The sequence below is a fragment of the Mauremys reevesii genome, linkage group 3 (assembly GCF_016161935.1).
Source record: "Mauremys reevesii isolate NIE-2019 linkage group 3, ASM1616193v1, whole genome shotgun sequence".
NCBI lineage: Eukaryota > Metazoa > Chordata > Testudines > Geoemydidae > Mauremys > Mauremys reevesii.
The window spans coordinates 139,291,806-139,315,153 of NC_052625.1; the positions used below are offsets into that span (position 1 = coordinate 139,291,806).

General features: G+C 39.4%; 1 protein-coding gene across 7 annotated transcripts in view; it reads left to right on the plus strand.

Moving 5' to 3' along the window:
* EPHA7 (EPH receptor A7) overlaps window positions 1–23,348 on the plus strand; it is a 168,537-nt gene that overhangs the window by 20,379 nt on the left and 124,810 nt on the right. The window contains exon 1 of one of the 7 annotated variants that reach the window (XM_039531216.1): window positions 17,552–17,679. The exons of the other annotated variants lie outside the window; for them this stretch is intronic. Coding sequence (XP_039387150.1) covers window positions 17,667–17,679 — 13 coding nt within the window. The 5' untranslated portion in view covers window positions 17,552–17,666. Of the gene's footprint in view, window positions 1–17,551; window positions 17,680–23,348 lie in introns of those variants that run through there. 7 annotated transcript variants of the gene reach the window in all.

Genomic DNA, 23,348 nt, shown 5'->3' on the forward strand with positions numbered 1-23,348 from the left:
ATGTTTTCAGAATTTGGGTAATATGGGTAGGAGTAGACATATACCCGGGAAGTAAATATTTGATGAGTCAAGAGTAACTCCACTGAAGTTATCACATATGATGTTCACATAACACACAGACTAATCTCTGCCATTCATGGCTGCACCATCTTTTCTGATTTACTCATGAAAATAAATGCCGTCACAGAAAGCATCCATTATTTATCTGTAAAATACCAGAAATAGTCTAGATTAAATTAATGTATTTATTTAGCATATTATGACTTGTCTTCACTATGGCACTAAGTCAATATAAGTTATGCTGCTTCAGTTACATAAACTATGTAACTGAAGTTAATGTAACCTACGTCGATTTACTGCGGTGTCTACACTGCACTATGTTGATCGGAGAGCTCTCCTGTTGACATAGTTTATGCCTCTAGTTGAGTCGGATTACAGAAGTCAATGGGAGAGCGCTCAGCCATCGACTTAGTATGTCTTAACCAGACCCGCTAAATCTATGCCATTGCATCGATGGAAGTGGCACCAATTTAGCGCCGTAGTGAAGACAAGCCCTTAACCATTACCCTCCTATTAGTAGTAGAAGATATAGATTGATAGGGTAAAATCCTGACCCCAATGACTGACATTTTTGCCATTGACTTCAATGGGCCAGGATTTCACCTCTAGTTTTTTAGGGCTAGAAGGGACTATTAAGATCTAGTCTGACCTTCTGCATAATGCAGGACAACATCAAGTCCAGTATCCTGCATCAAGCCTATAACTTTGGGTTGAGTTAAAGTATATATCTTAAAAAGACATCCCATGATTTAAAGACTTCAAGTGATGTAATATCCCATGTCCTTAGGTAAATTGTTCCAGTGGTTAATTACCTTTACTGTTAAAAGTTTGCACTTTATTTCTAGTGTGAGTTTGTCTGTCTTTACCTTTCAGCCATTTGATCTTGTTTTTCCTCTCTCTGCTAAAGTAAAGAGCTCTGTACTATTAGAAATTTTATCCAAATGTAGGTATTTATAGATTGTGATCAAGTCACCTCTTAACTTTCTCTTTGATAAACTATATAGTTAAGTTTTCACTGTAAGGCAGGTTTTCCAGACCTTGAATCATTCTGGTACCTTTTTTCTGAACCCTTTCCAGCAGGTTAACTGAGGCACCAGAACTGGCACAGGGTTCCAGTAATTGTCTTTCTAATGTACGAACTTTGCCATGGAAGTCAAAGCTAGCAAAGGCCTTGGCCAGATATTTAGAGGTATTTAGATGCCTAAAGATACAGAAGTCAAAGGGAGTTAGGCACCTAGCCACTTTTGAAAATCCTACTAGGTGTCTGTTTTTATCTTTAGTTGCTTAAATTAATTTAAAAATCTGGCCCTAAGTGCACCTAAAGCTGATGTTTTCAATTTGGCCATATACCGTCCTATTTGTACAGCTATATAATATTAACAATACTTATTCCTGACTGGATTTTCTCATTTATTTCTTAAAAGATCCCCTCTCTTCTTTGAAAGCCTCTCATGTGCTTTCTGACTTGTTTTAATGTTTCCTTCTTAATTCCTGATGAGATATTTTAGAACATGATACATCAACCATTTAACTAACGTTGGCTGTTAGAGCTGGTCATAGTCTTTCAAGTTTCAAAATTTCAACATTTGTTGCTGGATTTTGCCAAAGAATTGGCAAAGAATTGGGATTGGACAGCTTTCACATTTTATTTGTTTTGTTTTGACAAGCTATATTGGTTGTGTGTTATTATGCATCTGACCCCTGTACAGTAGAATTAAACACTTATTTTTTTTCACACTGAGCATACTGTCACTAGAAAATATTCTGAGTCTTAACATACTTATTTTCATGTTTGCTGTATATGAGCAATATATTTGTAACATGCAAATGGAAAATAAAAATTATGCCTGGTTGCTCTTGGAATTAGAGGAAATTGTCTGTTTTTTGTTTTTGCAAGATTTAGAAAGTGGCATTGCTGTTTTAACTGGCAGCAAATTCCAACATTCCATACTGTCAGCTCTTAATTAACTCACCTGTAGAATTTTCAGCCAGACCCAACCTGCAGTCTCTTGAGAGACCAAAAAGTAACATACTGTATATATTTTAAATCTTACGGAAGATAGAAAATATTATCTTGGCTATGAACACAATATTCTATCCATGGACCGTGAATATGCCTTTTCATTCCACTCACTTTTGGCTCTCGTTAGTTATATAAAGGATGTCATTGGCTGAATACAAAGGGATACTCTTTGGCCTTCCAGGGATCGTGGTCTGTCAGTTGTTTCAATGTGTCAATTAAAGTGAATCTGTTTATCTTTGTGACTAGTCTAATGTAAAAAAAAAAAGTCTTGTCAGTGAGATTGCTGGTGAATTATGACAAGAAATGAAGAAAACTAGAATAATAATGTCTTTCTAAGATGTTTTTTGGAGTGAGAGGGGAGGAGTGACATATTTCCTTTTGATCCTTAATATAAAGATTTCCTGTCATAAGTACAGAGTTGCAGAGACACAGTATTGTGTGTTAGAATGGTTTAAAAATGCATATTCAGAAGTCTGAGATTTAAGCTTGTATAACACAAGCTGAGACAAGGTTGCCTTGTTAGAAAATAGAAACATTCATGTTCACAATAGTTCAAATTAAATATAAATCTTTTAACACAGGCTTTTCTTTTTCTCTCTCTCCTAATACAGCATGTACATGAAAACACAATCTAAATTTTCCCTGATCAAACCACACATTTAAAGTCCACCATTTTAAAGAGATGTATGTATATTTAAGCAATGACAAGGGTATTGATCATTCATTAACATTCAGGAGATAGCTGACTGCCAGTTGCCAGTCAAAATGGAGTCTGGGTGAATATTGACATTGATTGATGGACATGCTCTGAGAATATGCACGAATAGGCTGCTTAGTTCATTTTGAACACATAAAAACCACTGTAGCTAGGCTCCACAGACACAAAAAGACTCTTTGCTTAGGCTTTCCTTTCCTTCTAAAGTATCCCAGAGTATCCGAGATTCACATGATTGATAAGGTAAACCTTAGTTTTCGAACAGCATTGTCATCAATTAAGGAAAGTGTCTAGTTTGATCTGGTAAATATGGGTGAATTGTATTCATGCTGCTTCTAGCTGTGAGCTGAGTGTCTGAGGGGGGAATCTGGTGGTTAATCATTCAGCTTGACACGTCTTTTTTTTTTTATGCTGTTTTATAATGTGCATTTTATATGCATACCTAAAGATGATTGGTTCTCTCCAGCGGGTGGTGGGGGGGAACAACTAGATAGAACACTAAAAATGCAGAGCTTGAAGAGTTCAGATGTTGATAAGGCACCACCCAGTGTTTCACTGAAGCTTTCAGTCTCCAAAATAATGCAGAAATGAACCTGTGGTTTTGCTTATCTAGTGCAGTAACTAAGTACTATATAGGATTGATTGTGGGTATTGCTGCAAACCCAAGGTAAAGGGCATTGCGGTGTTGTGCTTCCCTGGGAACAGACCGTTGACCATATTGTGACTGCAGTTTGGTCCCTGGTTACTTCCGCCTTGGAATAGGAAGAATTTTGCCCTAGACTTATATCTGGCACAATGTAACTTCCCCTCCATGCTGGTTCAGCTGTGCTGGCTGGTGCAGGAGAGGACAGTGTAAGCTCTGCCCACGTCTCACTGCTGCCCACCCACACATGTGCACGAGTAGGGACAATGGCCTGGTGCTGCAATCTGCGATATTGGTAGCCCATGTAGAGGAGTGAGGGGGCACGTTCTAGTCTCTTACTCCCTTGTGCTGGTGTACAATATAAGTGACTTGAAGCTGTGGAGTGCTGTATAAGCACTAAATATTATTATTTGCATTTTCCTGCATCTTAACACTTAGTAAAGTCCACCGGCAAAGTGATCATATTTGACTTGCATTATGTGACCAAGGTTAAACAGAAAATGGGTTATTCATTAAGATGGGGTGGGGAAGGAAGGGAATCTCTTGGACTAAATCATTCCCCATTGATTACCTGTGGGGAATAGACCCTCAATTTAAATCTCCCCTGCCTCAAGTGCTTATCGAATCATAGAAATATACGTCTGGAAGGGACCTCAAGGGATTGTCAAGTCCAGCCTTCTGTGCTGAGGCAGGACTAAGTATACCTAGACCATCCCTGACAGATGTTTGACTAACCTGTTTTTGAAAACTTCCAGTGATGGGGATTCCACCACCTCCCTGGAATCCTATTCCAGAACTTAACTACCATGGTCAGCTGATGGATCTCTCATTCCACTGAAGGACCAGACCTGTCCATATGAAGACCCTATGTCTCCACCTCTGCTTTGGGTCCCCCCGAGCTAGGGAAGATGCTGCATTGCTGGGCCCCTTTGCCCACTGATATCCCTTTTTGGGATTTATGTAGCATGGAGTTTCCATAGCTTCAGGCTTGGATGAGGGAACTAATCTCCCTCTCTCTGGTCTGTTTCCTCTCTTCCCGCTCCAGCTAGGTGGAGGTAGAACCCCTTCGAGCTTTTCTCATGGCTGGGTGGAGTTTACTGCAGGGGCGGTTCTGCCTCCTTTCATGGGCACAGGTTCCCCTTTCCCTTTCCCCTATCTCTTGTAGTGAAGCGCGGGACCAAAAGCTTCTTTCTTTCTCACTTTGTTTTAAATATAAAACTGCTTATTTTCCCTTTGGCAAAATCCTGCTTGTGTTAGACCTACAAGTAATTAGTCCATTTGTGGGACCACTTGTGGGAGTAAAACAAGCAGGAATTGGCCTCCTGTCAGAACTATCTGTTGTTAACACAAAGAGCAGGGACCCAAACTCGCTATCCTTACAAAAGCAGAACTCCCCCTTCACTTTAATAGGAGTTATCTTGAAAAAAAGATGCAGGATTAGCCTCCGAAACATGCAGTTTTTCTTATTATTACCATTGCGATATTCCCTGAAGTAGTGTGTTTTTTGTTTTGTTTTTTTATTATTATTTTTTAGTGATTGCCAACAAGTGTGAATGTTGGCATAAACTCACATGAACATCATATATTTTAAGTTGCAGTATGTTGCATGCAGTAAACATCAAATTTTAGGCAAATAGATGGAGTTAGCTTCATATGTATTTATGCATGCTGTCATTCACAGTACATCTGTATTAAATTTGTGACTGGAGTTCTTTTTCTGCTGGTTTTGGGATTGAGGGAAACTTCATTTTAACTGGAGCTAGTTGAGAAATAGGCTTTTTTTCTGTGGGACATTTTTGGCAAAAAGAAAAGCAAAATATTTTGATGGAACACTGAAATAGTTTGATTTGGAAATGCCATTGCGGTGTCTCATGGGAGTTGTAGTTCAGCTGCCTCATGCTTCCATTCACCTCTGTAGGCCAGGTCCCTGGTTGTAGTAGTAATAATAACTATAAAAATGCTTTTCTTATCTAGCACTCTTGATCAGTAGACCTCAGAGCACTTCATAGTCATTCTGAGTATTTATCCTCACAACTGTCTTGTGAGATAGGGAAGCACTATTATCCCCATTTTACAGATGGGGATCTGAGGTACAGAGAGGCTAAACAACATGCCCAAAGTTACACAAAGTCCATGGCAAAGCAGGGGATTGAACTGAAGTAACCCATGTTTTAGGCCAGTGTCCTAACCACTTGACCATCCTGCCTGACTATATCACACCTTGATTCAACATTTCAGAACTGAAATATTTTGGTTTTTGTGCATTCAGGTGTGGTTTTTTTTGGCGGGGGGAGGGGAACAAGTATTTAGTAAAAACCCAATTTTCAGTTAAAAATCAGTTTAAATGAAAATTTTTGACCAGCTGTACTTTTAACTAATTGGGGAATGCATCACTGAAATAGTTTAAATATGATTCTTAGCTGTGGCCAAGGAGTGCACAGTACAGCTCCAGGAGCTCCTGAGAGCTGTTCTCACTTATGCCAATTGCAAATCACATCAAGGTGATGACCTGACAGATAGGATCTAGCAAGATGTATGTGGCCGTGCCCCTTTGCGCCTGGCTTGGCACCTATGTTGGCCATGGTGGAAATGGCATAGGGGTTGTTACACTGGCTATACAGCATCGGCGGACCAATCTTTCTATGTCTGGCTACACTGTTTGTAGGATCACTTTGAAGCACCAGTGAAGTACAAAACAGATGTAGCACAGCCCAGACTCTGGGGCAATATGTGTACATTTTTGTGAGAGGCTGTTTCCATAGTATGTGTAGGAATGTAAGTATTGCCGTATTGGGACAGACCAGTGGGGCATCTAGTCCATTATCTTTTCTCTGGCAGTGGCCATCTGCAGATGATTCAGAAGAAGGCGCAAGAACCCTGTAAATCTTTCCTCCTCCCTGAAGCATTCGCTTTAACTCTGTTCTTTTCATGTTCTTGTACCATGCCCATAACTATGGTATCAGAATGCCAGAGGATTTAAATCTCTGATTTTTTTTATCCTATCTACCATAACTGTGAATAGTCCCATTCATCTAAATGCTTAACCCTTTTTGTGAATCCTACTAAGCTATTGGCCTCAGTGCTATTTGTGTTAGCAAGCTCCACAGGGTAATTATGTGGAGGGTTTTTAAACTAGTTTTTATTTACACATTTAAACATTTGTAGCCTTTCAGTTTGATTGCAAACAGTATAAAATAGAATTCTACTGTTTGTAGACAGATTTCTATATATACTGTACAGTTATGAGAATGAATAGCAAGTCCTTTTTTTGGTATTTTCTGTCAGTGAAATTAATTTGTCTAGCCATTATATCAGGTATCAAGACAAACGTATTGTTCCCTGATGGTCGCAAAATTACAATGGTTGTTTCTCAGCTTATCAGCACTTTATGAGATATGAAAGGGTTAAACTCTCCAGGCAAACCACATATCTCTTTCCTTAAAATGCCATTGGGAAACTGAGATAAATGGTGAAACGTTTTCTGTGTTGACATGATGTTCGCCTGTCCAATTGCATCCTTCCCAACAGACAGCAGAGAAGCAATTACAGAAAAAGACATCTATGCCAAGGTTTGGCTAGCCAAAGAGGGCAAGCTCTTGTGTTTAAAAGGTATAGAATCCAATCGATGAAAATGTCTGGACCTGTTAGCACCAATAAAGCTGAAGGCCACTGGGAAGCCCAGAGAGGGTCTTTTGTTATGGAGAGAGAAAGGAGGCTGAAACTGTGACACTTAGAGAGGAATAGGGTCAGCTAGTATGATCATCCATCTTCCTCTGTGGCAGCTTTTTGTCAGTTTCGAACCCTGCTCAGCAGAGGATCTAAACACCTCTATTGTTGACACCAGCCAATTCTCAGCCAAGTGTAAATGAAGTTAATATTCACTGACCTTATGCATAGCCAATGAAGGCCCTCTGATGACATCTTGGAAATAATGTTATCTGACACTTCAAAAAGCAAATGTTGGCAGGTCTTTTTTTCTTTCTTTCTTTTTTTTTTTTGCTGAGCAAGTAAACAAATATACATTGTTTAGCCACCTCACATTTTAACTGCTTTCCATCATAATCACAAATGTCTTTTTGGCCTTAAATCAACTTTGTTATATTTTCAGTTTGTTTATCATTATATCTTACTCTTAGTCTGTGAGAGGTACCTCGGCTAACTTGCATAAGAAATGTAGAGGCCAGTGAGCAAAACTGTATGTATGTTGATAACTGAATAGGAAATTAAAATAGTTTTCAAGAGAACATCTGAGCCAAGAGAATGCCTTTTTCAGAACCCAATGAGTTAAAAAATCAGACTAGAGTTTATTTGATTTATAGATTTATTCAGAGAAAGTACAGTATTTTAAAACAAGACTATGAAAGTCTTTTTGAGAGACCTTGTTAAAATTAATCACTAAGATGTTCCTTTGTCTCCGCTACTGTTTGTCATGACCAAACCTTGTTCATCTAACAGTATTTTAATTACAGAAAGTCCAACAATTTTCACAATCCTGCTTTGCGAGAAAATCTATTTTAGAGAAAAATATCATCATGAGCTTTCACAGAAGGACTTATAGTTCAGTAAAATATTAGCTAATGAAGAGACACAGGAAGGAGCGTGTATAAACTGTCTTCTTGAATATGTTCTCTTGAGTGTTGATTATTATGCAGATAGCTGTATTTATATAGTACTTTTCATCCAAATGGATCCCCAAACACCTCACAGACGTATTAACTGAATGCATGTGCACCATCTCTGTATAAAATCAATTGGAAAACAGCTACCATAGTTCAAAAATGAAACACTGCAGCTATTTTTAAAGCACAACAATGCTGCACAGCAGTGTATGGCCCTGATCCAAGGAAGCACTTGTGCTTAAGTGCTTTTCCGAATATCACCTAGCACTGGAGGTGAAACCTACCTTATCTAACAGAAATGCTTATCACCCCCTCTAGTCTTCCCGGCAGGTATGCCAGCTATTTGCTGTCCCATGTCAAGCACGCTACCTTATAAGAGATTAGGAGATCACAGTTTGTGGTAGCAAAGTATGGCTGCAGGTTGAGCAGTTATTATTAATCAAGTATGTCCAGCTGTATCCATCAGCAAACTTTGCACAGCTGCATTCCCCCTGCCATCCCCGCCATGAACAGAAAACAGCAATAGATAACAGAATTATCTGTTTCAGACTGGTAGCTGTGTTAGTCTGTACCAGCAAAAACAACGAGGAGTCCTTGTGGCACCTTAGAGACTAACACATTTATTTGGGCATAAGCTTTCATGGGCTAGAACCCACTTCATCAGATGCATGGAGTGGGAAATACAGGAACAGGTATAAATACATGAAAGGATGGGAGTTGCCTTACTAAGTGTGAGGTCAGTCTAATGAGACAAATCAATTAACAGCAGGATACCAAGGGAGGAAAAATAATTTTGAAGTGGTAATGAGATTGGCCCATTTCAGACAGTTGACAAGAAGGTGTGAGTAGCAGTAGGGGGAAATTAGTATTGGGGAAATTAGGTTTAGGTTTTGTAATGACCCAACCACTCCCAGTCTTTATTCAGGCCTAATCTGATGGTGTCCAGTTTTCAAATTAATTCCAGTTCTGCAGTTTCACGTTGGAGTCTGTTTTTGAAGGTTTTTTTTTAAGAATTGCCACTTTTAGGTTTGTTATTGAATGACCAGAGAGGTTGAAGTGTTCTACTGGTTTTTGAATGTTATGATTCCTGATGTCAGATTTGTGTCCATTTATTCTTTTGCGTAGAGACTGTCCGGTTTGGCCAATGCACGTGGCAGAGGGGCATTGCTGGCACATGATGGCACATATCACACTGGTAGAAGGCAACTCTCATCCTTTCATGTATTTATACCTGCTCCTGTATTTTCCTCTCTGTGCATCTGATGAAGTGGGTTCTAGCCCACGAAAGCTTATGCCCAAATACATTTGTTAGTCTCTAAGATGCCATAAGGACTCCTCATAGAATTATCTGTAAATATATTATAGGTATCAGTCTTTTTGAAAATTCTGTGGAATGATGATTATTAATGTTTGGGCTAGAACCTATATCTGTAAGGAAACAATCCAAAACTGTGACATTTTTGGCAAAGATTGGGTTAATGGTTGAAGAGAGTACTATAATCACAGGGATTGCTGGTAGGTGATTATCTGACATGCTGGCTATCATGACAATCACCAGAACAGATCTACATCTAATTGGCATCACTCATATTTGATCTGAAAGTAAACAGTCGTAGAATTTTTTGAAGCTGTGTATTGATTTTGTTCACCTCATCAGTTTTGTTTATTTGTATCTATTATAGCTGTGAACATGTTTCCTGTAATGACAGATATACTTAGACAGCATCTGATCGGATAGATGTCTTACTTATGGGTTTTGCTTGATACCAACTCAGATCTTCAGATGAGATTTCAAAAGAGAGTGAGTCTGTACATGTTCCTGCATTTAGGAAATCACTGACCAGTTTTGTTTAAAATACAGCACTGCGTTGCATTAGCTTTTGGATAGTCACCTAGAGACTGAGAGGACACATGCAGTCTATCTCATAGAGCAAATAATTAAAAGGTCCACTTTCAATTTTGGACTGGTCATTCTGAAGTTGTCAACAAGACCAATTTGTACAGACAGATTAATTAAAATAAGATGTTTCCACAGTGGTTTTGGGATGGGCAATATTATTATTCTCGAGTTACCCGGAGAAGCAAGAGAATTGCTGAAATACAGTAACCACTGAACTGTGCAATAGGGGGCCTCATCCAAAGTCCATTGAAGACAATGGGAGTCTTTTCATTAATTTCATTAGGCTTTGGATCAAGCCATAAAATTACTATATAAGCAAATTACTACCTAAGTGACCTTTAAAAGGATCTATTTATTTTGCAGGCAATATCCAGTAGTAGCTAGAATCTGGGCTAGGTTTTGATTTCCTAAATCCACTGACTTCTGGCTCAGTTCTGATATTCTGTCCCTTTGTCAGGTTTATCCTGGGGAAGGTGTGGAATGCCAGAAACATACTGAAACTTTTTTGTTTTTGTTTTTGCCATTGCTTATAAATAGTGGACTATGGTGTTTTGTTTAATATTTTTGGCACAATGCTGTGTTTTGCTTTGAGGGTGAAAAAACTTGTTTGAATTAAACCATGGGGAAGTTGATTCATTTCTCCTTTTGGTATTGAATATGAGTCCTGTTTTAGTTGAAAGTTTACAAAATCTTAGTTTTCTATAGGCAAAAAACTGAGCAAGTGATCCAAAAATAATGTAAATTGAAAATGTTTGGTTTAATGTACCTTTCTGTTTGTTTGTTTGTTTGTTTTTCCCTGTAAAAAGACAGAAGACAGGTTCTTTGTATTAAATGTCAGTGGAAGATTCATTAGGCCAATAGTGAACTGTGGGTGTCTGAGGAGGTGGCTGTTTTCTCTTTGTTGCTGTTTGAAGGGAGAAATAAGCCTGATAGTACCAATAGCTGGTTTAACATTGTCATTCTGTCCAGCTGTTCCTATGGAGGAAACCGGGCAAAAGAGCATGCAGGGACTGGGGATATAACATTCTCATTGGGAGCTAGGATGATTTTACTATGATTAATCTAACTTGTAGGAGGTAAGGACTTCAGTGACAGGCTTTGGTCTGCTTCTGTTATTCAGAATAATGGGTAACTTTCACCTCCTACCTCTGGGTCTCTGTAGAAAAGATCTGTATGGATCAGTGTTCATTCTGAATTGCATTGTCAGCATAGCTGTGATTTTCTTTGACAGTTACATCAGTGGAGATGAGAAGAAAGGAATTAGGCATGAAAAATTGCTTTGTTCTCTTGAGTTCTAGACAAAATTTCGAATGTGTACCATGCAGTCTTCAGCACATCTGCAGATGATTACATTTATAAAGAATAAACATCAAAAAAGTATTTGAAAAACTTAATAATGCAGGAAAAAGGCAAAAAAATCATTTTGAAAGAGGAGACTGAATATTCTATGGTGAGTAGCCTGCCCTATTCAATTAAAAAAAAAAAGAACACTAATAAAGAGTCACCTTGAAAGCTGAGTCGACCAGATAGCCCATCACTAATTTAACCAAAGTATATAATTTTACAACAAACAACATCTGGGACATGCAGAAAGGATCTTGGTTAAATCTTAGATATTATTCTTTAATCCTCACATTAATGAAACAGTCCACTTGTTTCCACCAGTAGGGCAATTGCAGCATAATGCCTCCAATTGGTTAAAGGGCTTTTCTTTGTTTTCATACTGTAATATACCTACACTTCAACCACGGTAATGCCCATTATGCTGAAGAGCTGCGCCTGGGGTTAGCCACAGAATGATACATTTTGGGCAATAGGTTTATTTGAGAGATTCTTAGAAGTACCTTTTGGTTTTGATTAGTGACAAGTGGTAAAATGAACACAAGAAAACAAGTTTGGGACCTGATCCTGCTTCTCCTGAAGTCAGTGGGAGTCTTGTCATTGACGTCAGTGGGAACAGGGGCAGGCTCAGTTCCTGTTTGACTGTTTTTTTTTCTCCCCTAATACTATTTCCAAAGTACACTTTGTACCTTAATATACCGTAATAGCAATTTCTTTCTTTCTTTTTGGAGACACATTTTCTGATAGATACAAAGGCCTTAACCTGGAGAACTAAACTTGACAATGAAGGGCTCAATTATGAGCCTTGCCGTGCACCATACAGTGAATTAAGGAAGCATGAGGAGCTACTTTGCTGTACTGTGTGGGTTGTGCGCATCACCGTACCCTGCACTGGAGGGTGTAGTAGGCACCAGGGTGCTGCTACTGACCTTCCTGCTCAAATGGGTGGAAATGGACTGGCAGAAGTGGATGAAGCTGAAGGCTTTCCCCACGTCCTGCCTGTTGCCAGAACCTTTTTCCAGCTGCCAGGGCCTTTCACTGCTAAAAATAGTGTAGATGGGGCTTGCACTGCTTGGGTGCACAGAGAGCTGTGTAGGATATATACCCTGTGGGTTCAGGTGTTTAGGGCACTCTGCTCTATTTGCCTGAGCTGTGCCTCACCGTCTACACTGTTATTTGTACCCATGCTAGCTGGGAATGCAGTGTCTATACTCTTCCCCCACCATAGGCATACCGGAAGAGAAGCACCAAATATCGCGAGAATCCCCATAAAATCATGTGAGTTGGCAACACTGTTAAATGTGTAGTTCTTCTCTGAAATTCCTGTGTAAAAAATAGGACCCTCTTACTGAATAGATGTGTTCCATTTGTGTATTCATAGTCAGGCCTGCTCATATTCTTGTTGGTTTTTAGCCCTACAGAGCCAACGCACTTCAGAAAGAGTGAGTTGAGAATGCTATTAAATCTGATCATCACCAACAACATTGTTTACTGAGTTCCAATAGATTATATCTGTGCAAACCTGTAGAAGACAAATGGGTTGCAGAGGTCTCTCTGAATACAATGGGGTTGCACAGGTATAATTGAGGGTGTAATTTAGCTTGGAGAAACTTCATTATGCCTGAGATGGAGAGAAGCCTGTTTGGCTTTCACAGTCCAGAAGTCCAGACTGAGTTTGCATGGTTGGCAGCTAGCAAAAATACCTGTTTACTTGCAAACTGAGCAAATTTGATACAGAAATAATTGAAGGATGGTAAACCTGGATCCACATAATGACATTTTTAGAGTAGAACCATGCTTTAAGTAGTGTGTGCTGAATACCCCCAATGGACAAGCTAAGTGGAACATTGAACACATAATGGCATGATCGTGCAAATCCTTCTATGGTAAACATCAGGGAGCACATGATAGTTGCATTCCTATCCTCATGTAAACGGAGGCTACGTGTGGTCTCAAGTTGGGTTCAGAATTAGGAATATTCCCTCTGCACTGAGCAGAATAATTTTTGGGCCCATGGACACCTACTCCTTTGTACTCAAAAGTGCAGGATAAGAAAGAAAGGGGAGAAGGGCTGGTGAAAAGCAAGCATATCTGAGGAAACGTGGGCTGAAAATTGATCCTCAGTTTGCAGATCAAATGCTCAGCTATGTATTTCTCCATTTGGCCTTACTACTGCTGCTGAACTGGAGTAAGTTGGTGGCTATGCAGAAGCAATCTAATTATGTCAGGGTTGGTTTCCACTGCTCTCCCTATCCTGCACATCCTCTTTTATATGTACTGTACAATACTGCACTTACATTGTGCAGATCTAGCCCTGTACATTTAAAACTTCCTTTTTTTTCTGTTCTCATGTCTCACAATATCCAGCCCTGTTTGGATTTCCTATTCCTCCTTCATTCTGATATTTGGCATGTCTTATCCTGGTGACATAGCATCACTCACTGAATCTCCATGGAGCAGTGGGTGACCTGTGGGGAGGTGGGCAGGTATATCAGGTAGTATAACTTCCAGTTCTTCACTTACCACTTCACTAAATGTGATGCCATAGCCATGTATATCAGGACTGAATTTTATTCCTCTGCAATGGACAGTGTTTCCAAATTGAACAATTTTATCACGTCTTGTGATATTGTGTGTGTCGTCCCCCTCCCCCCTCTTTAAAGACCCTGTTCCTGGAGCCATGAATCTCAGCTTCCATTTTTGGTTAAGGAGCAAAGCTGGAAAATGTGACCTGAATGTACCTCAGAGGGTCACAAACCAGAGGGCAAAGAAAAAGAACCCTACACATATTATTTAAAAACCTCACAACTTTTAAGCCAATTTCATGATTTTGGGGAGCCTGGCTCATGGTTTTGTTTTGTTTTGTTTTTATGCTTGATGTTGGCAGTAGTGAACATACCTCCTTTTCATTCCCTTGTACAGCATTCTCCTCTCTCTCTATGTATGTTAGTGCCTGTCAGTTGTTTTTCCCCTTGGTGACAGTGGAACATGAACACTTGGGGTTTGATTCTGATCTCATATCACTTTTACAACACTAACTTCAGGAGGTTACTCCTAATTTTCATGGGTGTAAGTGGAATCAGAATGAGGCTGTTGACATAAACAGATTGTACCAAAGTTCTCAAGTTCATGTGTTCATGCGACAGATGTGCTTTTGCTATGTGGGGACTACTCTGTGACAGCTGGTCTAAAAATGTGTTTCAAACATTATTGTACCGTATACACAGAGTGTAGGAGAAATCTGTCATGGGACAGCGATCACATACTTGTGATGTGAGATGCTATACCATGCTGTGGGAGAAGCTACACAGAAGTCCTTCTGCCCAGGAAAAAAGAACCCTAGCAGTCTGACTCCTAGAGCACAGGAACACAAACAGGTGAAGTTACACGTCCCATGGCAGGACTTTCTGGATGACTGCCACATCACTAGGCAGCCGCCAGTGGTTTTTATGAGGTTTAGGTTGGACTAACTCTGCCTACCTGCTAGAGCCTTTTGAGCTTCCAAGAGGAATATTCATGCTCTGGAGGGGGAAAGTAACCAACGTTTTGTGGTATTATATTTTTGGATGGAGAAGGAAGCTAGATCTTGTTTTGTGTGGACTCATTTTTCCCCCTTTTCTTTTTAATTGCTTGTTGTGTGCTTCAGAGGTGGAAGGGGAAGAAAATTGATTTATTTATTAATAACAAATAATGGATTATATTTGTGTATAGTGCCTACCAGCAAGAGTATCCTTGATGCTGCCCAGAAGCATCCCTATTAAACTCATTAAAATCACATAGATATGTTTATTCTTACCACCATGTATTAATAGCACTCAGAGCTATTAGTATCTTGCTATTGTGCATTTGCAATAAGTTTCATTCTTGGGTCAGCACATACACTACTTTTCTGTGATAAATGAGCCATATTAACTATCAGGGCAAGAACAGATTAAAAAAGTTTAGATGTCAGCTTTTTATTTTACATTTTGGCTATTTTCATTCTGTTGCTAAAATTCTAAGGTAAGTGCTAATTAGATAGTTTGTAGTGTTGTTCTGGACAAAATGCACCACAAAACAAATGATATATGTGAGATACATGAATGATATTTTTATTCTCTGGACAGACAACTTAAAGGCCCTCATAGATTTCTACCACAAATTCAACAACCATGACCCATCCATTAAACTCTCTGGAATGTTCCTATGCTAGCATTAACTTCCAGGACATCAAGATGAGCTTCAACAATGGAACCTCACAAATAACTATATACAAGAAACCCCCGGATCACCACAGCTACCTTCACAGATCCATTAACCACCCCAAGCACATGAAGAAATCTATTATCTGTAGCCAGGGACTCAGATAATACAGAATGTGCTCTGAAGAGAAAGTCCAGGATATACACCTTAACACACTCAAAACCGCCTTCACCAAACAAGGACACTTCACTTGTAGACTGCATCATGGAATGGGCCACCCAAATACCCTGAGGGAACCTGCTTCAATACAGAAATAAAAGTGTCTCTGATCACACACCCTTAGCTGTCAGCTACCACCCCACACTGGAACCTATTCGGGGTAACATCAAACTACAACCCACACTTGATAAGGTCCCCATCCTGAAAGTAATCTTCGCTGAATCCCCTCTTCTGACCTTCAAACAACCCCCAGTCTCTCCAAGCTCACCATCAGATGCAAGCTCCCTGCAGATCAGGACACACCAACTCAAAGCGGTGCCAGACCCTGCCAGAGCAATGGATGCAAAACCTGCAGACATATCTCCACTATTACAATGATCAGCACCCCGCACAACACACCTTTCAAGATCCTTGGGTCCTTCACATGCCTATCACAACATGTGGTGTGCACCTCATCCAGTGCACTAAATGCACCAATACTAACTATGTGAGTGAAACCAGACAATCACTATGCTTTCGAAAGAACTCACACAGGAAAACAATAAAAGACAAAAACACCCTTTTCACCTGTGGATGAACACTTTTCATAAAACGATCACTCTATATCTGACCTATCAATCCTCATTCTCAAAGGAAACCTGCACAACACTCTCAAAAGCTGAGCCTGGGAGTTTAAATTCATAACTTTGCTAAATACTAAAAATTGTGGTCTTTATTAAGACACTGGATTTATGGCTTCTTATTATAATCTGTAACTTACTAACCACCCCTTTTTGTCCTCTGAGTATAGGGGTGTTTAAGGGCCACTTCACCTTGAATGGTCCTTTAGTTGAGCATAAACAGCACATATTCTATCTGTTCAATCTTCTTGTATTTAGTTTTGACACACTTAGTACCTTTCCCAGACATGACAAAGAGCTCTGTGTGGCTCGAAAGCGTGTCTCTCTCACCAACAGAAGTTGGTCCAATGAAAGATATTACCTCACCCACCTTGCTTCTCTAATTAGATAGTATATCATGTAGGTGTTGTAACTTTAACTCTTAATATTTTGAATCTGAAAGAATGATAAAACATTTCCCCACAAACCTACAAAGTGATGTGAAATGCTTAAAAAAAAAACAACCCAAAAAACCCAGAGCTAACCCCTCCCTTCTCCCTCCACCACACGTTCCTTAACCCAGTTCCTTGGTTCAAGGTTGATACAAACTCACCAGCAAAGTGCCCGTCATTATTCAAATAGGAGGTGGTGTTCAGAGCAAGGCAGGATAATTTGGGATTCAAGAACAAAAAAAGTAACCTTCACATTTATACTGAATGCCCTCACTTAATTTGCCTCTTTGGAGAATTAGCACATTGCTAAAGTTATAGGGATCTTCAGGTCACTTTTAAGATATATTGGTTCCTTATGGAAAGTCTGAAAAACACTCCATAGTACACATAAATATTTCTTTATGGGTGCTGCCATGTATGTGTGCATGTATATTTATTTCTACCACTATCTATTTACAGGTGATGAGTCTCCTTGTGCTCCCATAGAAATAAATGGCAAAACTATTGGATTGGTCCAAATATTTTCATGAAAACTGGATCTTTGTTACTCAGTTCCAGCTGATTGTTTCTCAGCTAAAATCAATGGGTAGAATTCTGGCCCGCATTGAGTGTAATGGGGCCAGGATTTGATTTTGAATATTCTGTTTATTACAGCATAATAATTTCTATGCCAACTAATTGATGTCACAGAAGACTAGTGACTTCAGATAAGAAATATCAGCAATATCAGCAAGAGCTGAACTTCTAAACAACATAAGATCCTGATTTAGGTAAATGTGTTTTGTAAAACCAGACAATAAAAAAGAGAGGAGTCCATGACACATAAGGTTTATTTCTAGGTTTTTGATGAGTCAGCTGCTCCTCAGTGGATAATGATGAGAAGTGAAAAGGAAAATTGTCAACTTTTTGAAAGATGGTTAATAGAGGTAGGATATAGGTTACTTTTCCATGTTTAATTTTGCAGCTATGAACAATGCATAGAGCACTTGCCAATACATTCATGAACTATTTTTTTAAAGTGTTTTCTATAGTAACAGGAGAAGTGAATTTAATAAGAGATGTGATTTTACTATGCTTCTGTGCAGAAAGTTATTTGTTGTAAAGGATGGATTTCTGAATGAAACATTTGTCTTCAGCTACCTTGTAATCTGCCTTACGCTTAAGCCTGTTAGCTCAGTAGGAATAATGTGCTGATTTTCTAAGGATAAAGAGAATTTTATCCCCTTTCCCCCTTCTAAGGTCTCTGTGCAGTGTTTCCTTAGATTTCACAGTACCTGTTTAGTTTTAGCAGCTCTAATTTCAGTCAATCGCTTTCCCTGGCTGAAGTGTAAAAACTGATATGCTCTTCTCCTTGAAGGAGAATATTCAAGAAATGCAATCCCAGTGAGAGTGCCATTTACCAGCAGCAGGGATCCTTTCTTCCTGTCATTTTCTTAATTCAGGCTCTGTTTCAAATCTTTATCAGCACCTGTCCTTTTAAGGAAACAGATTAAAATGTCTAGGGGTAAATGGAGGATTGATTTGGTGTGAACATAGAGCTTCTGTGCTTTTACAATGCATGCAGTTATAAAAGGGGAACCACATGTTTTAACACTCTTGCTAGCTGTATAAGATCAGTCTTCCTTTGTTGCTTACCCATGCTGCTTTTAGTTCTGCCTGGAACATTTTAGAATTAAACTGCATGTTGTATTTTTTTTGGGGGGAAGGGCAGTTTTTAGGTAAAGTGTAAGAAGAGTTGCCAATTTTGGTTGGATGTATTTCTGGAGGTTTCATCATGACAATCTTTTATTTAAAAATTAATCTTTAATTCCTGGTGACTCCAGGACAGTCCTGGAGGGTTGGCAATTGTAAGTGTAAGAGTGGGGCTGTTGTGTGGAAATACTGAAGAGTTCAGTCATTGGTTGGTTTTATCTGTTATAAAGATTAATGAAGTATGCTAATTGCAAACAGTAACAAAAAATATATTCCTAAAGGTTACAGAACTCATTGCTGGTTACTGTACCTCAGAATGTTTCAGTGACTGTCTTTCACTGATCTAGAGATAAACGCTCTAGATATATATTTTGTCTATTTGTTCTCATTTAATTTCACTGTAATGAGTCACACAGATATCAAGATTTATTTGAGTCTAATAGTAGTTGGAACAGAGCATCCTAATAATGGTCGTAATGCTTTCTGGAATGCCATTTCTCCTGACTTTGGTTGACATTGTGACTCTGAATACTGGAAATTAGAAAGGGGGTTGTGGGAAGATCCTAATTCAGAATTCACATTTTATTCACCATTATTTAGCCTGTATGGACAAAATCATAATTAAGTTGATTTTTCTACATTGCCATATAGGTACAGTACTTTGAGTGCACTGTATTCCTTAGCCAAAAATTCCCAAATAAGTAGCAGTGTATGTTTATCAGACAGCGATTTGGAGAAAATAATTAATGAGCTCCAATTTAAAATATGGCTAGATAACTTCAGACATTACTCATCAACTCAAAGGAATCCTCCATCAGCAATCAGTGGACAGAGTAGCTGAGTCTTATTGACTCACGTGGGAAAAGTGTGTCAAACATGATCTGTTTATGCTGATGACACTAATTTTGATATAACTGATGCTATGAAAACTGCTGCCTCTGTCACCATTGTTGATACCATTATGAATTTTTAAAAGAAAGCTACAATGACTTTTACTATAGCTTTACGTGATTACAGAAGAAAAAAAATCCACTACAGCCTAATCCTGTGAGGTGTTGAGTACCTAGTGGATAGAGCACTGACTAGGACTCAGAGACTGGACTCCATTCCCTATCCTGCAATTGGCCTGCTGGAGGACTTTGAGAAAGTCACTTCAGCCCCTCAGCCTCAGTTTCCTCAGTATGCAAATAAGTATTTTAAAATTTCTGGAACTATTTCACCATCTTTTATATGAACGAGGAATCTGTGTAGTCTCTGGAAGCTGCCATATTAATGGCACTTCTAAAAGACAATGCCTTTTGATGAAATGAATTGAGACAGGAATCCCAGAGCTGCTGCCAGAGATACAGAAAACTATACTTAAAGGCACAGGGACCAGCAGGAATTTTTCACGCTCTCTGTAGGTAGGAAATGTAGTATTTCATTAAAACAGACCAGTCAAAATAAGCCCCTCCTTCATATGGACATGCTCATGTGTGTGCACACCCCCAATTACGTAAAAAGATGTGGCAATTGTTACCTCTTTACTACAGCTCTGATTTTCTTTTCTTGTTACGTACATGGCATCAGGCTGACAATATGGCTGCTTCCAAATTCATTATTTCCTATTTATTTTTAAATATATAGGTATAGTATTGAGATCTGCTGACGAAAAGCACTATGTAGGAGCCAGGTATTATTATTTGAAAGAAATATAGTCATTATTTTTGTAGCTGGGTTTTTCAGTGGATCGACTGCTTAGGGCAATTTCTCTATTCCACTGACATTTTCCTTTAAACAATAAAAGTGCTTTCTGGAGCTGTATATATTTATTGAAAAAAAATTTGTTTTTAGTTATTACAGAAATATCTTGGCTCCACTGTCCTCGCTATTGTACACACACCAGTAAGGGACAGTCTCTGCCCTGAAGAGCTAACCATGTAAACTGACAAAACAAAGAGGAAAATGAGATGGCAAGTGGCAAACTCAGTGGCACAGATAGGAATAGAACCCAGGGCTGTTGGCTCCCAGTCTAGTCCCCTGGCTACTTACTTTACTGCCTCACAGTGGTATCAACAACACTGACAGAAGAGGCAGCAGCTTTCACAGCATCTGTTGCGTCAGCATTAGTGCCATCAGCTGAAATGGACAGTTCTCCCAAGCAAGACAATTTTTTGTGCAAAAGCAGATCATGTAAAACTTACCAAACACCTGTAATATTTAGCTAGCAATGGCGTCTTGAAAGTGAATAAAGAAAAAAAGGTTTGAGGTTGGAAAGCTGCTGCACATAGCCCAGTGCGCTGCACAGAAACAAACACTGCTTGTATATGCAATTTGTCCAGGTAAGATGGTATCCCAGTAATGATTAAAAATTAGTCAAACCAAAAATGTGAGTCAAATATCTATCTGTTCATGGAACAGATTCTCTGCTGCTTCCATGCTGGGTGTTTGTTTTGTTTTTTGCTTTCTCTTCCTTATCTGAGCATCACAAAGGGTAGGTCTATACTTACTGCGTGGGTTGACGCGGAGAGTTCGACTTCTAGGAGTTCGAACTATCGCGTCTAATCAAGACGCGATAGTTCGAACTCCCCACGCGCTCCGGTCGACTCCGGAACTCCACCACCACGAATGGCGGTGGCGGAGTCGACCTTGGAGCCGCGGACTTCGATCCCGCGGCGTCTGGACGGGTGAGTAGCCCGAACTAAGGTACTTCGACTTCAGCTACGCTATTTGCGTAGCTGAAGTTGCGTACCTTAGTTCGACCCCCCCCCTTAGTGTAGACCAGGCCAAAGGGAGTAGAACTGGGTGGAGAATCTGCTCCTGCATACTTAAAGAAATATATGTATATGTAACTTTAAAAGAAAAAGTCAGTATTAAAACTTGCTGTGCTTTTTTGTTTGTTTGCATGACATTTTAAATGTGTGTGCCTCATATCAAGGACAGTTGGAGCAAGGCAGAGTAAGAAAGCCCAAACCTATTTTTTTTAAGATAGGTGCAATGCACCTTCTATATATAGCTTCTGATTGGCTATATTGCCTTCCATGGAAGTTGAGGTTACTCAGCACCTTGCAGTATAGAGGCCTGAATGAGGGCAATAATGAGCAGTGGAAGAATAATAGGCATGTTTCAGCAGGAAGGAATTTGCAGTGCAAACTGAAACAGAAGGTCTGTGAATCTAAATGCCAGCTGGACAATCTGAGGAAGAGTAGACAGACAAAAATAGTCTTGAAACACTTTGCTAGAAGCTCCACTTATAGAATGGGAAGCAAGGACGGGACAGATCAAATGATTGTGGTCATCATCTTCTAAGAAAAAGGATATTCAAGAGAGAACCTACTCAACTCAACAGCAGTAGCTCATTGGAAAGACTGAGAAGTAAAGAAAATAACAGTAATGTACTTTGTGATCCCGGCCGCTAAACTGTGGTTAAGGAGAAAATGGAAATGTTTAGGTTAATGAAGGAGGTATACTATCTTTATTTATAAAGTTACTTACCTCTCACTGCACCACAATATTTGGAGTGTCTATATATCATAATTTAGAGTAATTTAAAACTCATGAAATTAAGACTACCCTCCGAAAGCTTAACAGATGCAGACAGTAAATGAGTCTGCTCAGAAAAGACTATATGGCTGTGTGACCTTCAGTAGAATAGTAGGGTACTCTTATTTCCTGGATTTAATGGGAGTAGTATAAAACCAGAACATTTATGCATAGGGAAAGGGGTGTGTGAGTACATGAGCTAGATTCCTTCCCAATACTTAGCAGAGCACAAAGACCCATTTCTGAAGTTTGGCTTTATCGGTAAATCAAAACCTAAAAGGCATCATAAACCTCAGCCTCATCTTCCTTCCTGAGCTTGGCTGTCCCTGGGCTTTCCCTCCACCTGTCCTTCTATTCTACTTCTCCCTGGCCTAAAGAGGCACCCTCCCATCCCACCCCCTTTATGTTGTGGTAGGAGTTAATTGGACTCACCTGGCAGCAAGGGTCATCAGTAATTCCCCTGAATCTTAATGTGGGGTTGTAGTACTTGAGCCAAAGATGACAGAACACAAGAACCCTGCATTCTTTTGCAGAGTCTTACAATCTGCTGACTTGTTATGGAGTGTTCCAAAAAGAAGAGGGATAATTTATTCTCACCTGCCAGTGGGCATAAATAAAGATGCTATGTTCTTAAACTCCAGCAGGAACAATTCACATTAAGGTTTTTTTTTTTTTTGGGAGGGGGGAGACGGGGAACAATTATAAGATCAATTAGACATTGGGACAAGCTGCCCAAGGGATGTTGTAGAAACTTTATCTTGGAAAAGGTAAAAAGTCTAGACTAGACTCCTGCAAGCAAGCTGTGTGTATTCTACCCCACTCTAGTGTGGTAAACTGGAAATTTTGTAGCAGCTTCACTCAAACTATAAGATGGTTGTGTCAATGAATCGAATATAATAACAGATTCTGTCAGTACAGGATCCCCGGGGTTATTTTCATATTAAATTCCATTTTATTTTACGCTGCCTCCCATTTTCATACTTATGTGACAGATTTTTCTGTTGATGATGCACACACATTGTGCAGTGTGTGCTGGGGTACTAGTGCGAGGACGGAAGAGATGGAGGTTTTAGCAGCCATACATTTGGAGCTTTGGGCACTTGTGGAAAGGTAGGAGGCAGTTTGTGGAGCAGGAGCAAGACTGAAGTCTGTTTAAGAATGAAAACTGGCTGAAAAACAACTCTCTTACAGTTGTGTACATATTTGGGCCTGATCCTGAAAATACACGTAAGCAGAGTCATTCATGTGAAAAGTCTCATTGTTGTTAAGCATGTAGGAGTTTGCAGGATGAGGCCTTCTCCTGAGTGCTTGAGGGTTTTAGGTGAGTTTGGTGTTCCTCTTTAATCTTAAACCATGTTACAACTAGCCAAGTGTTTCTGTT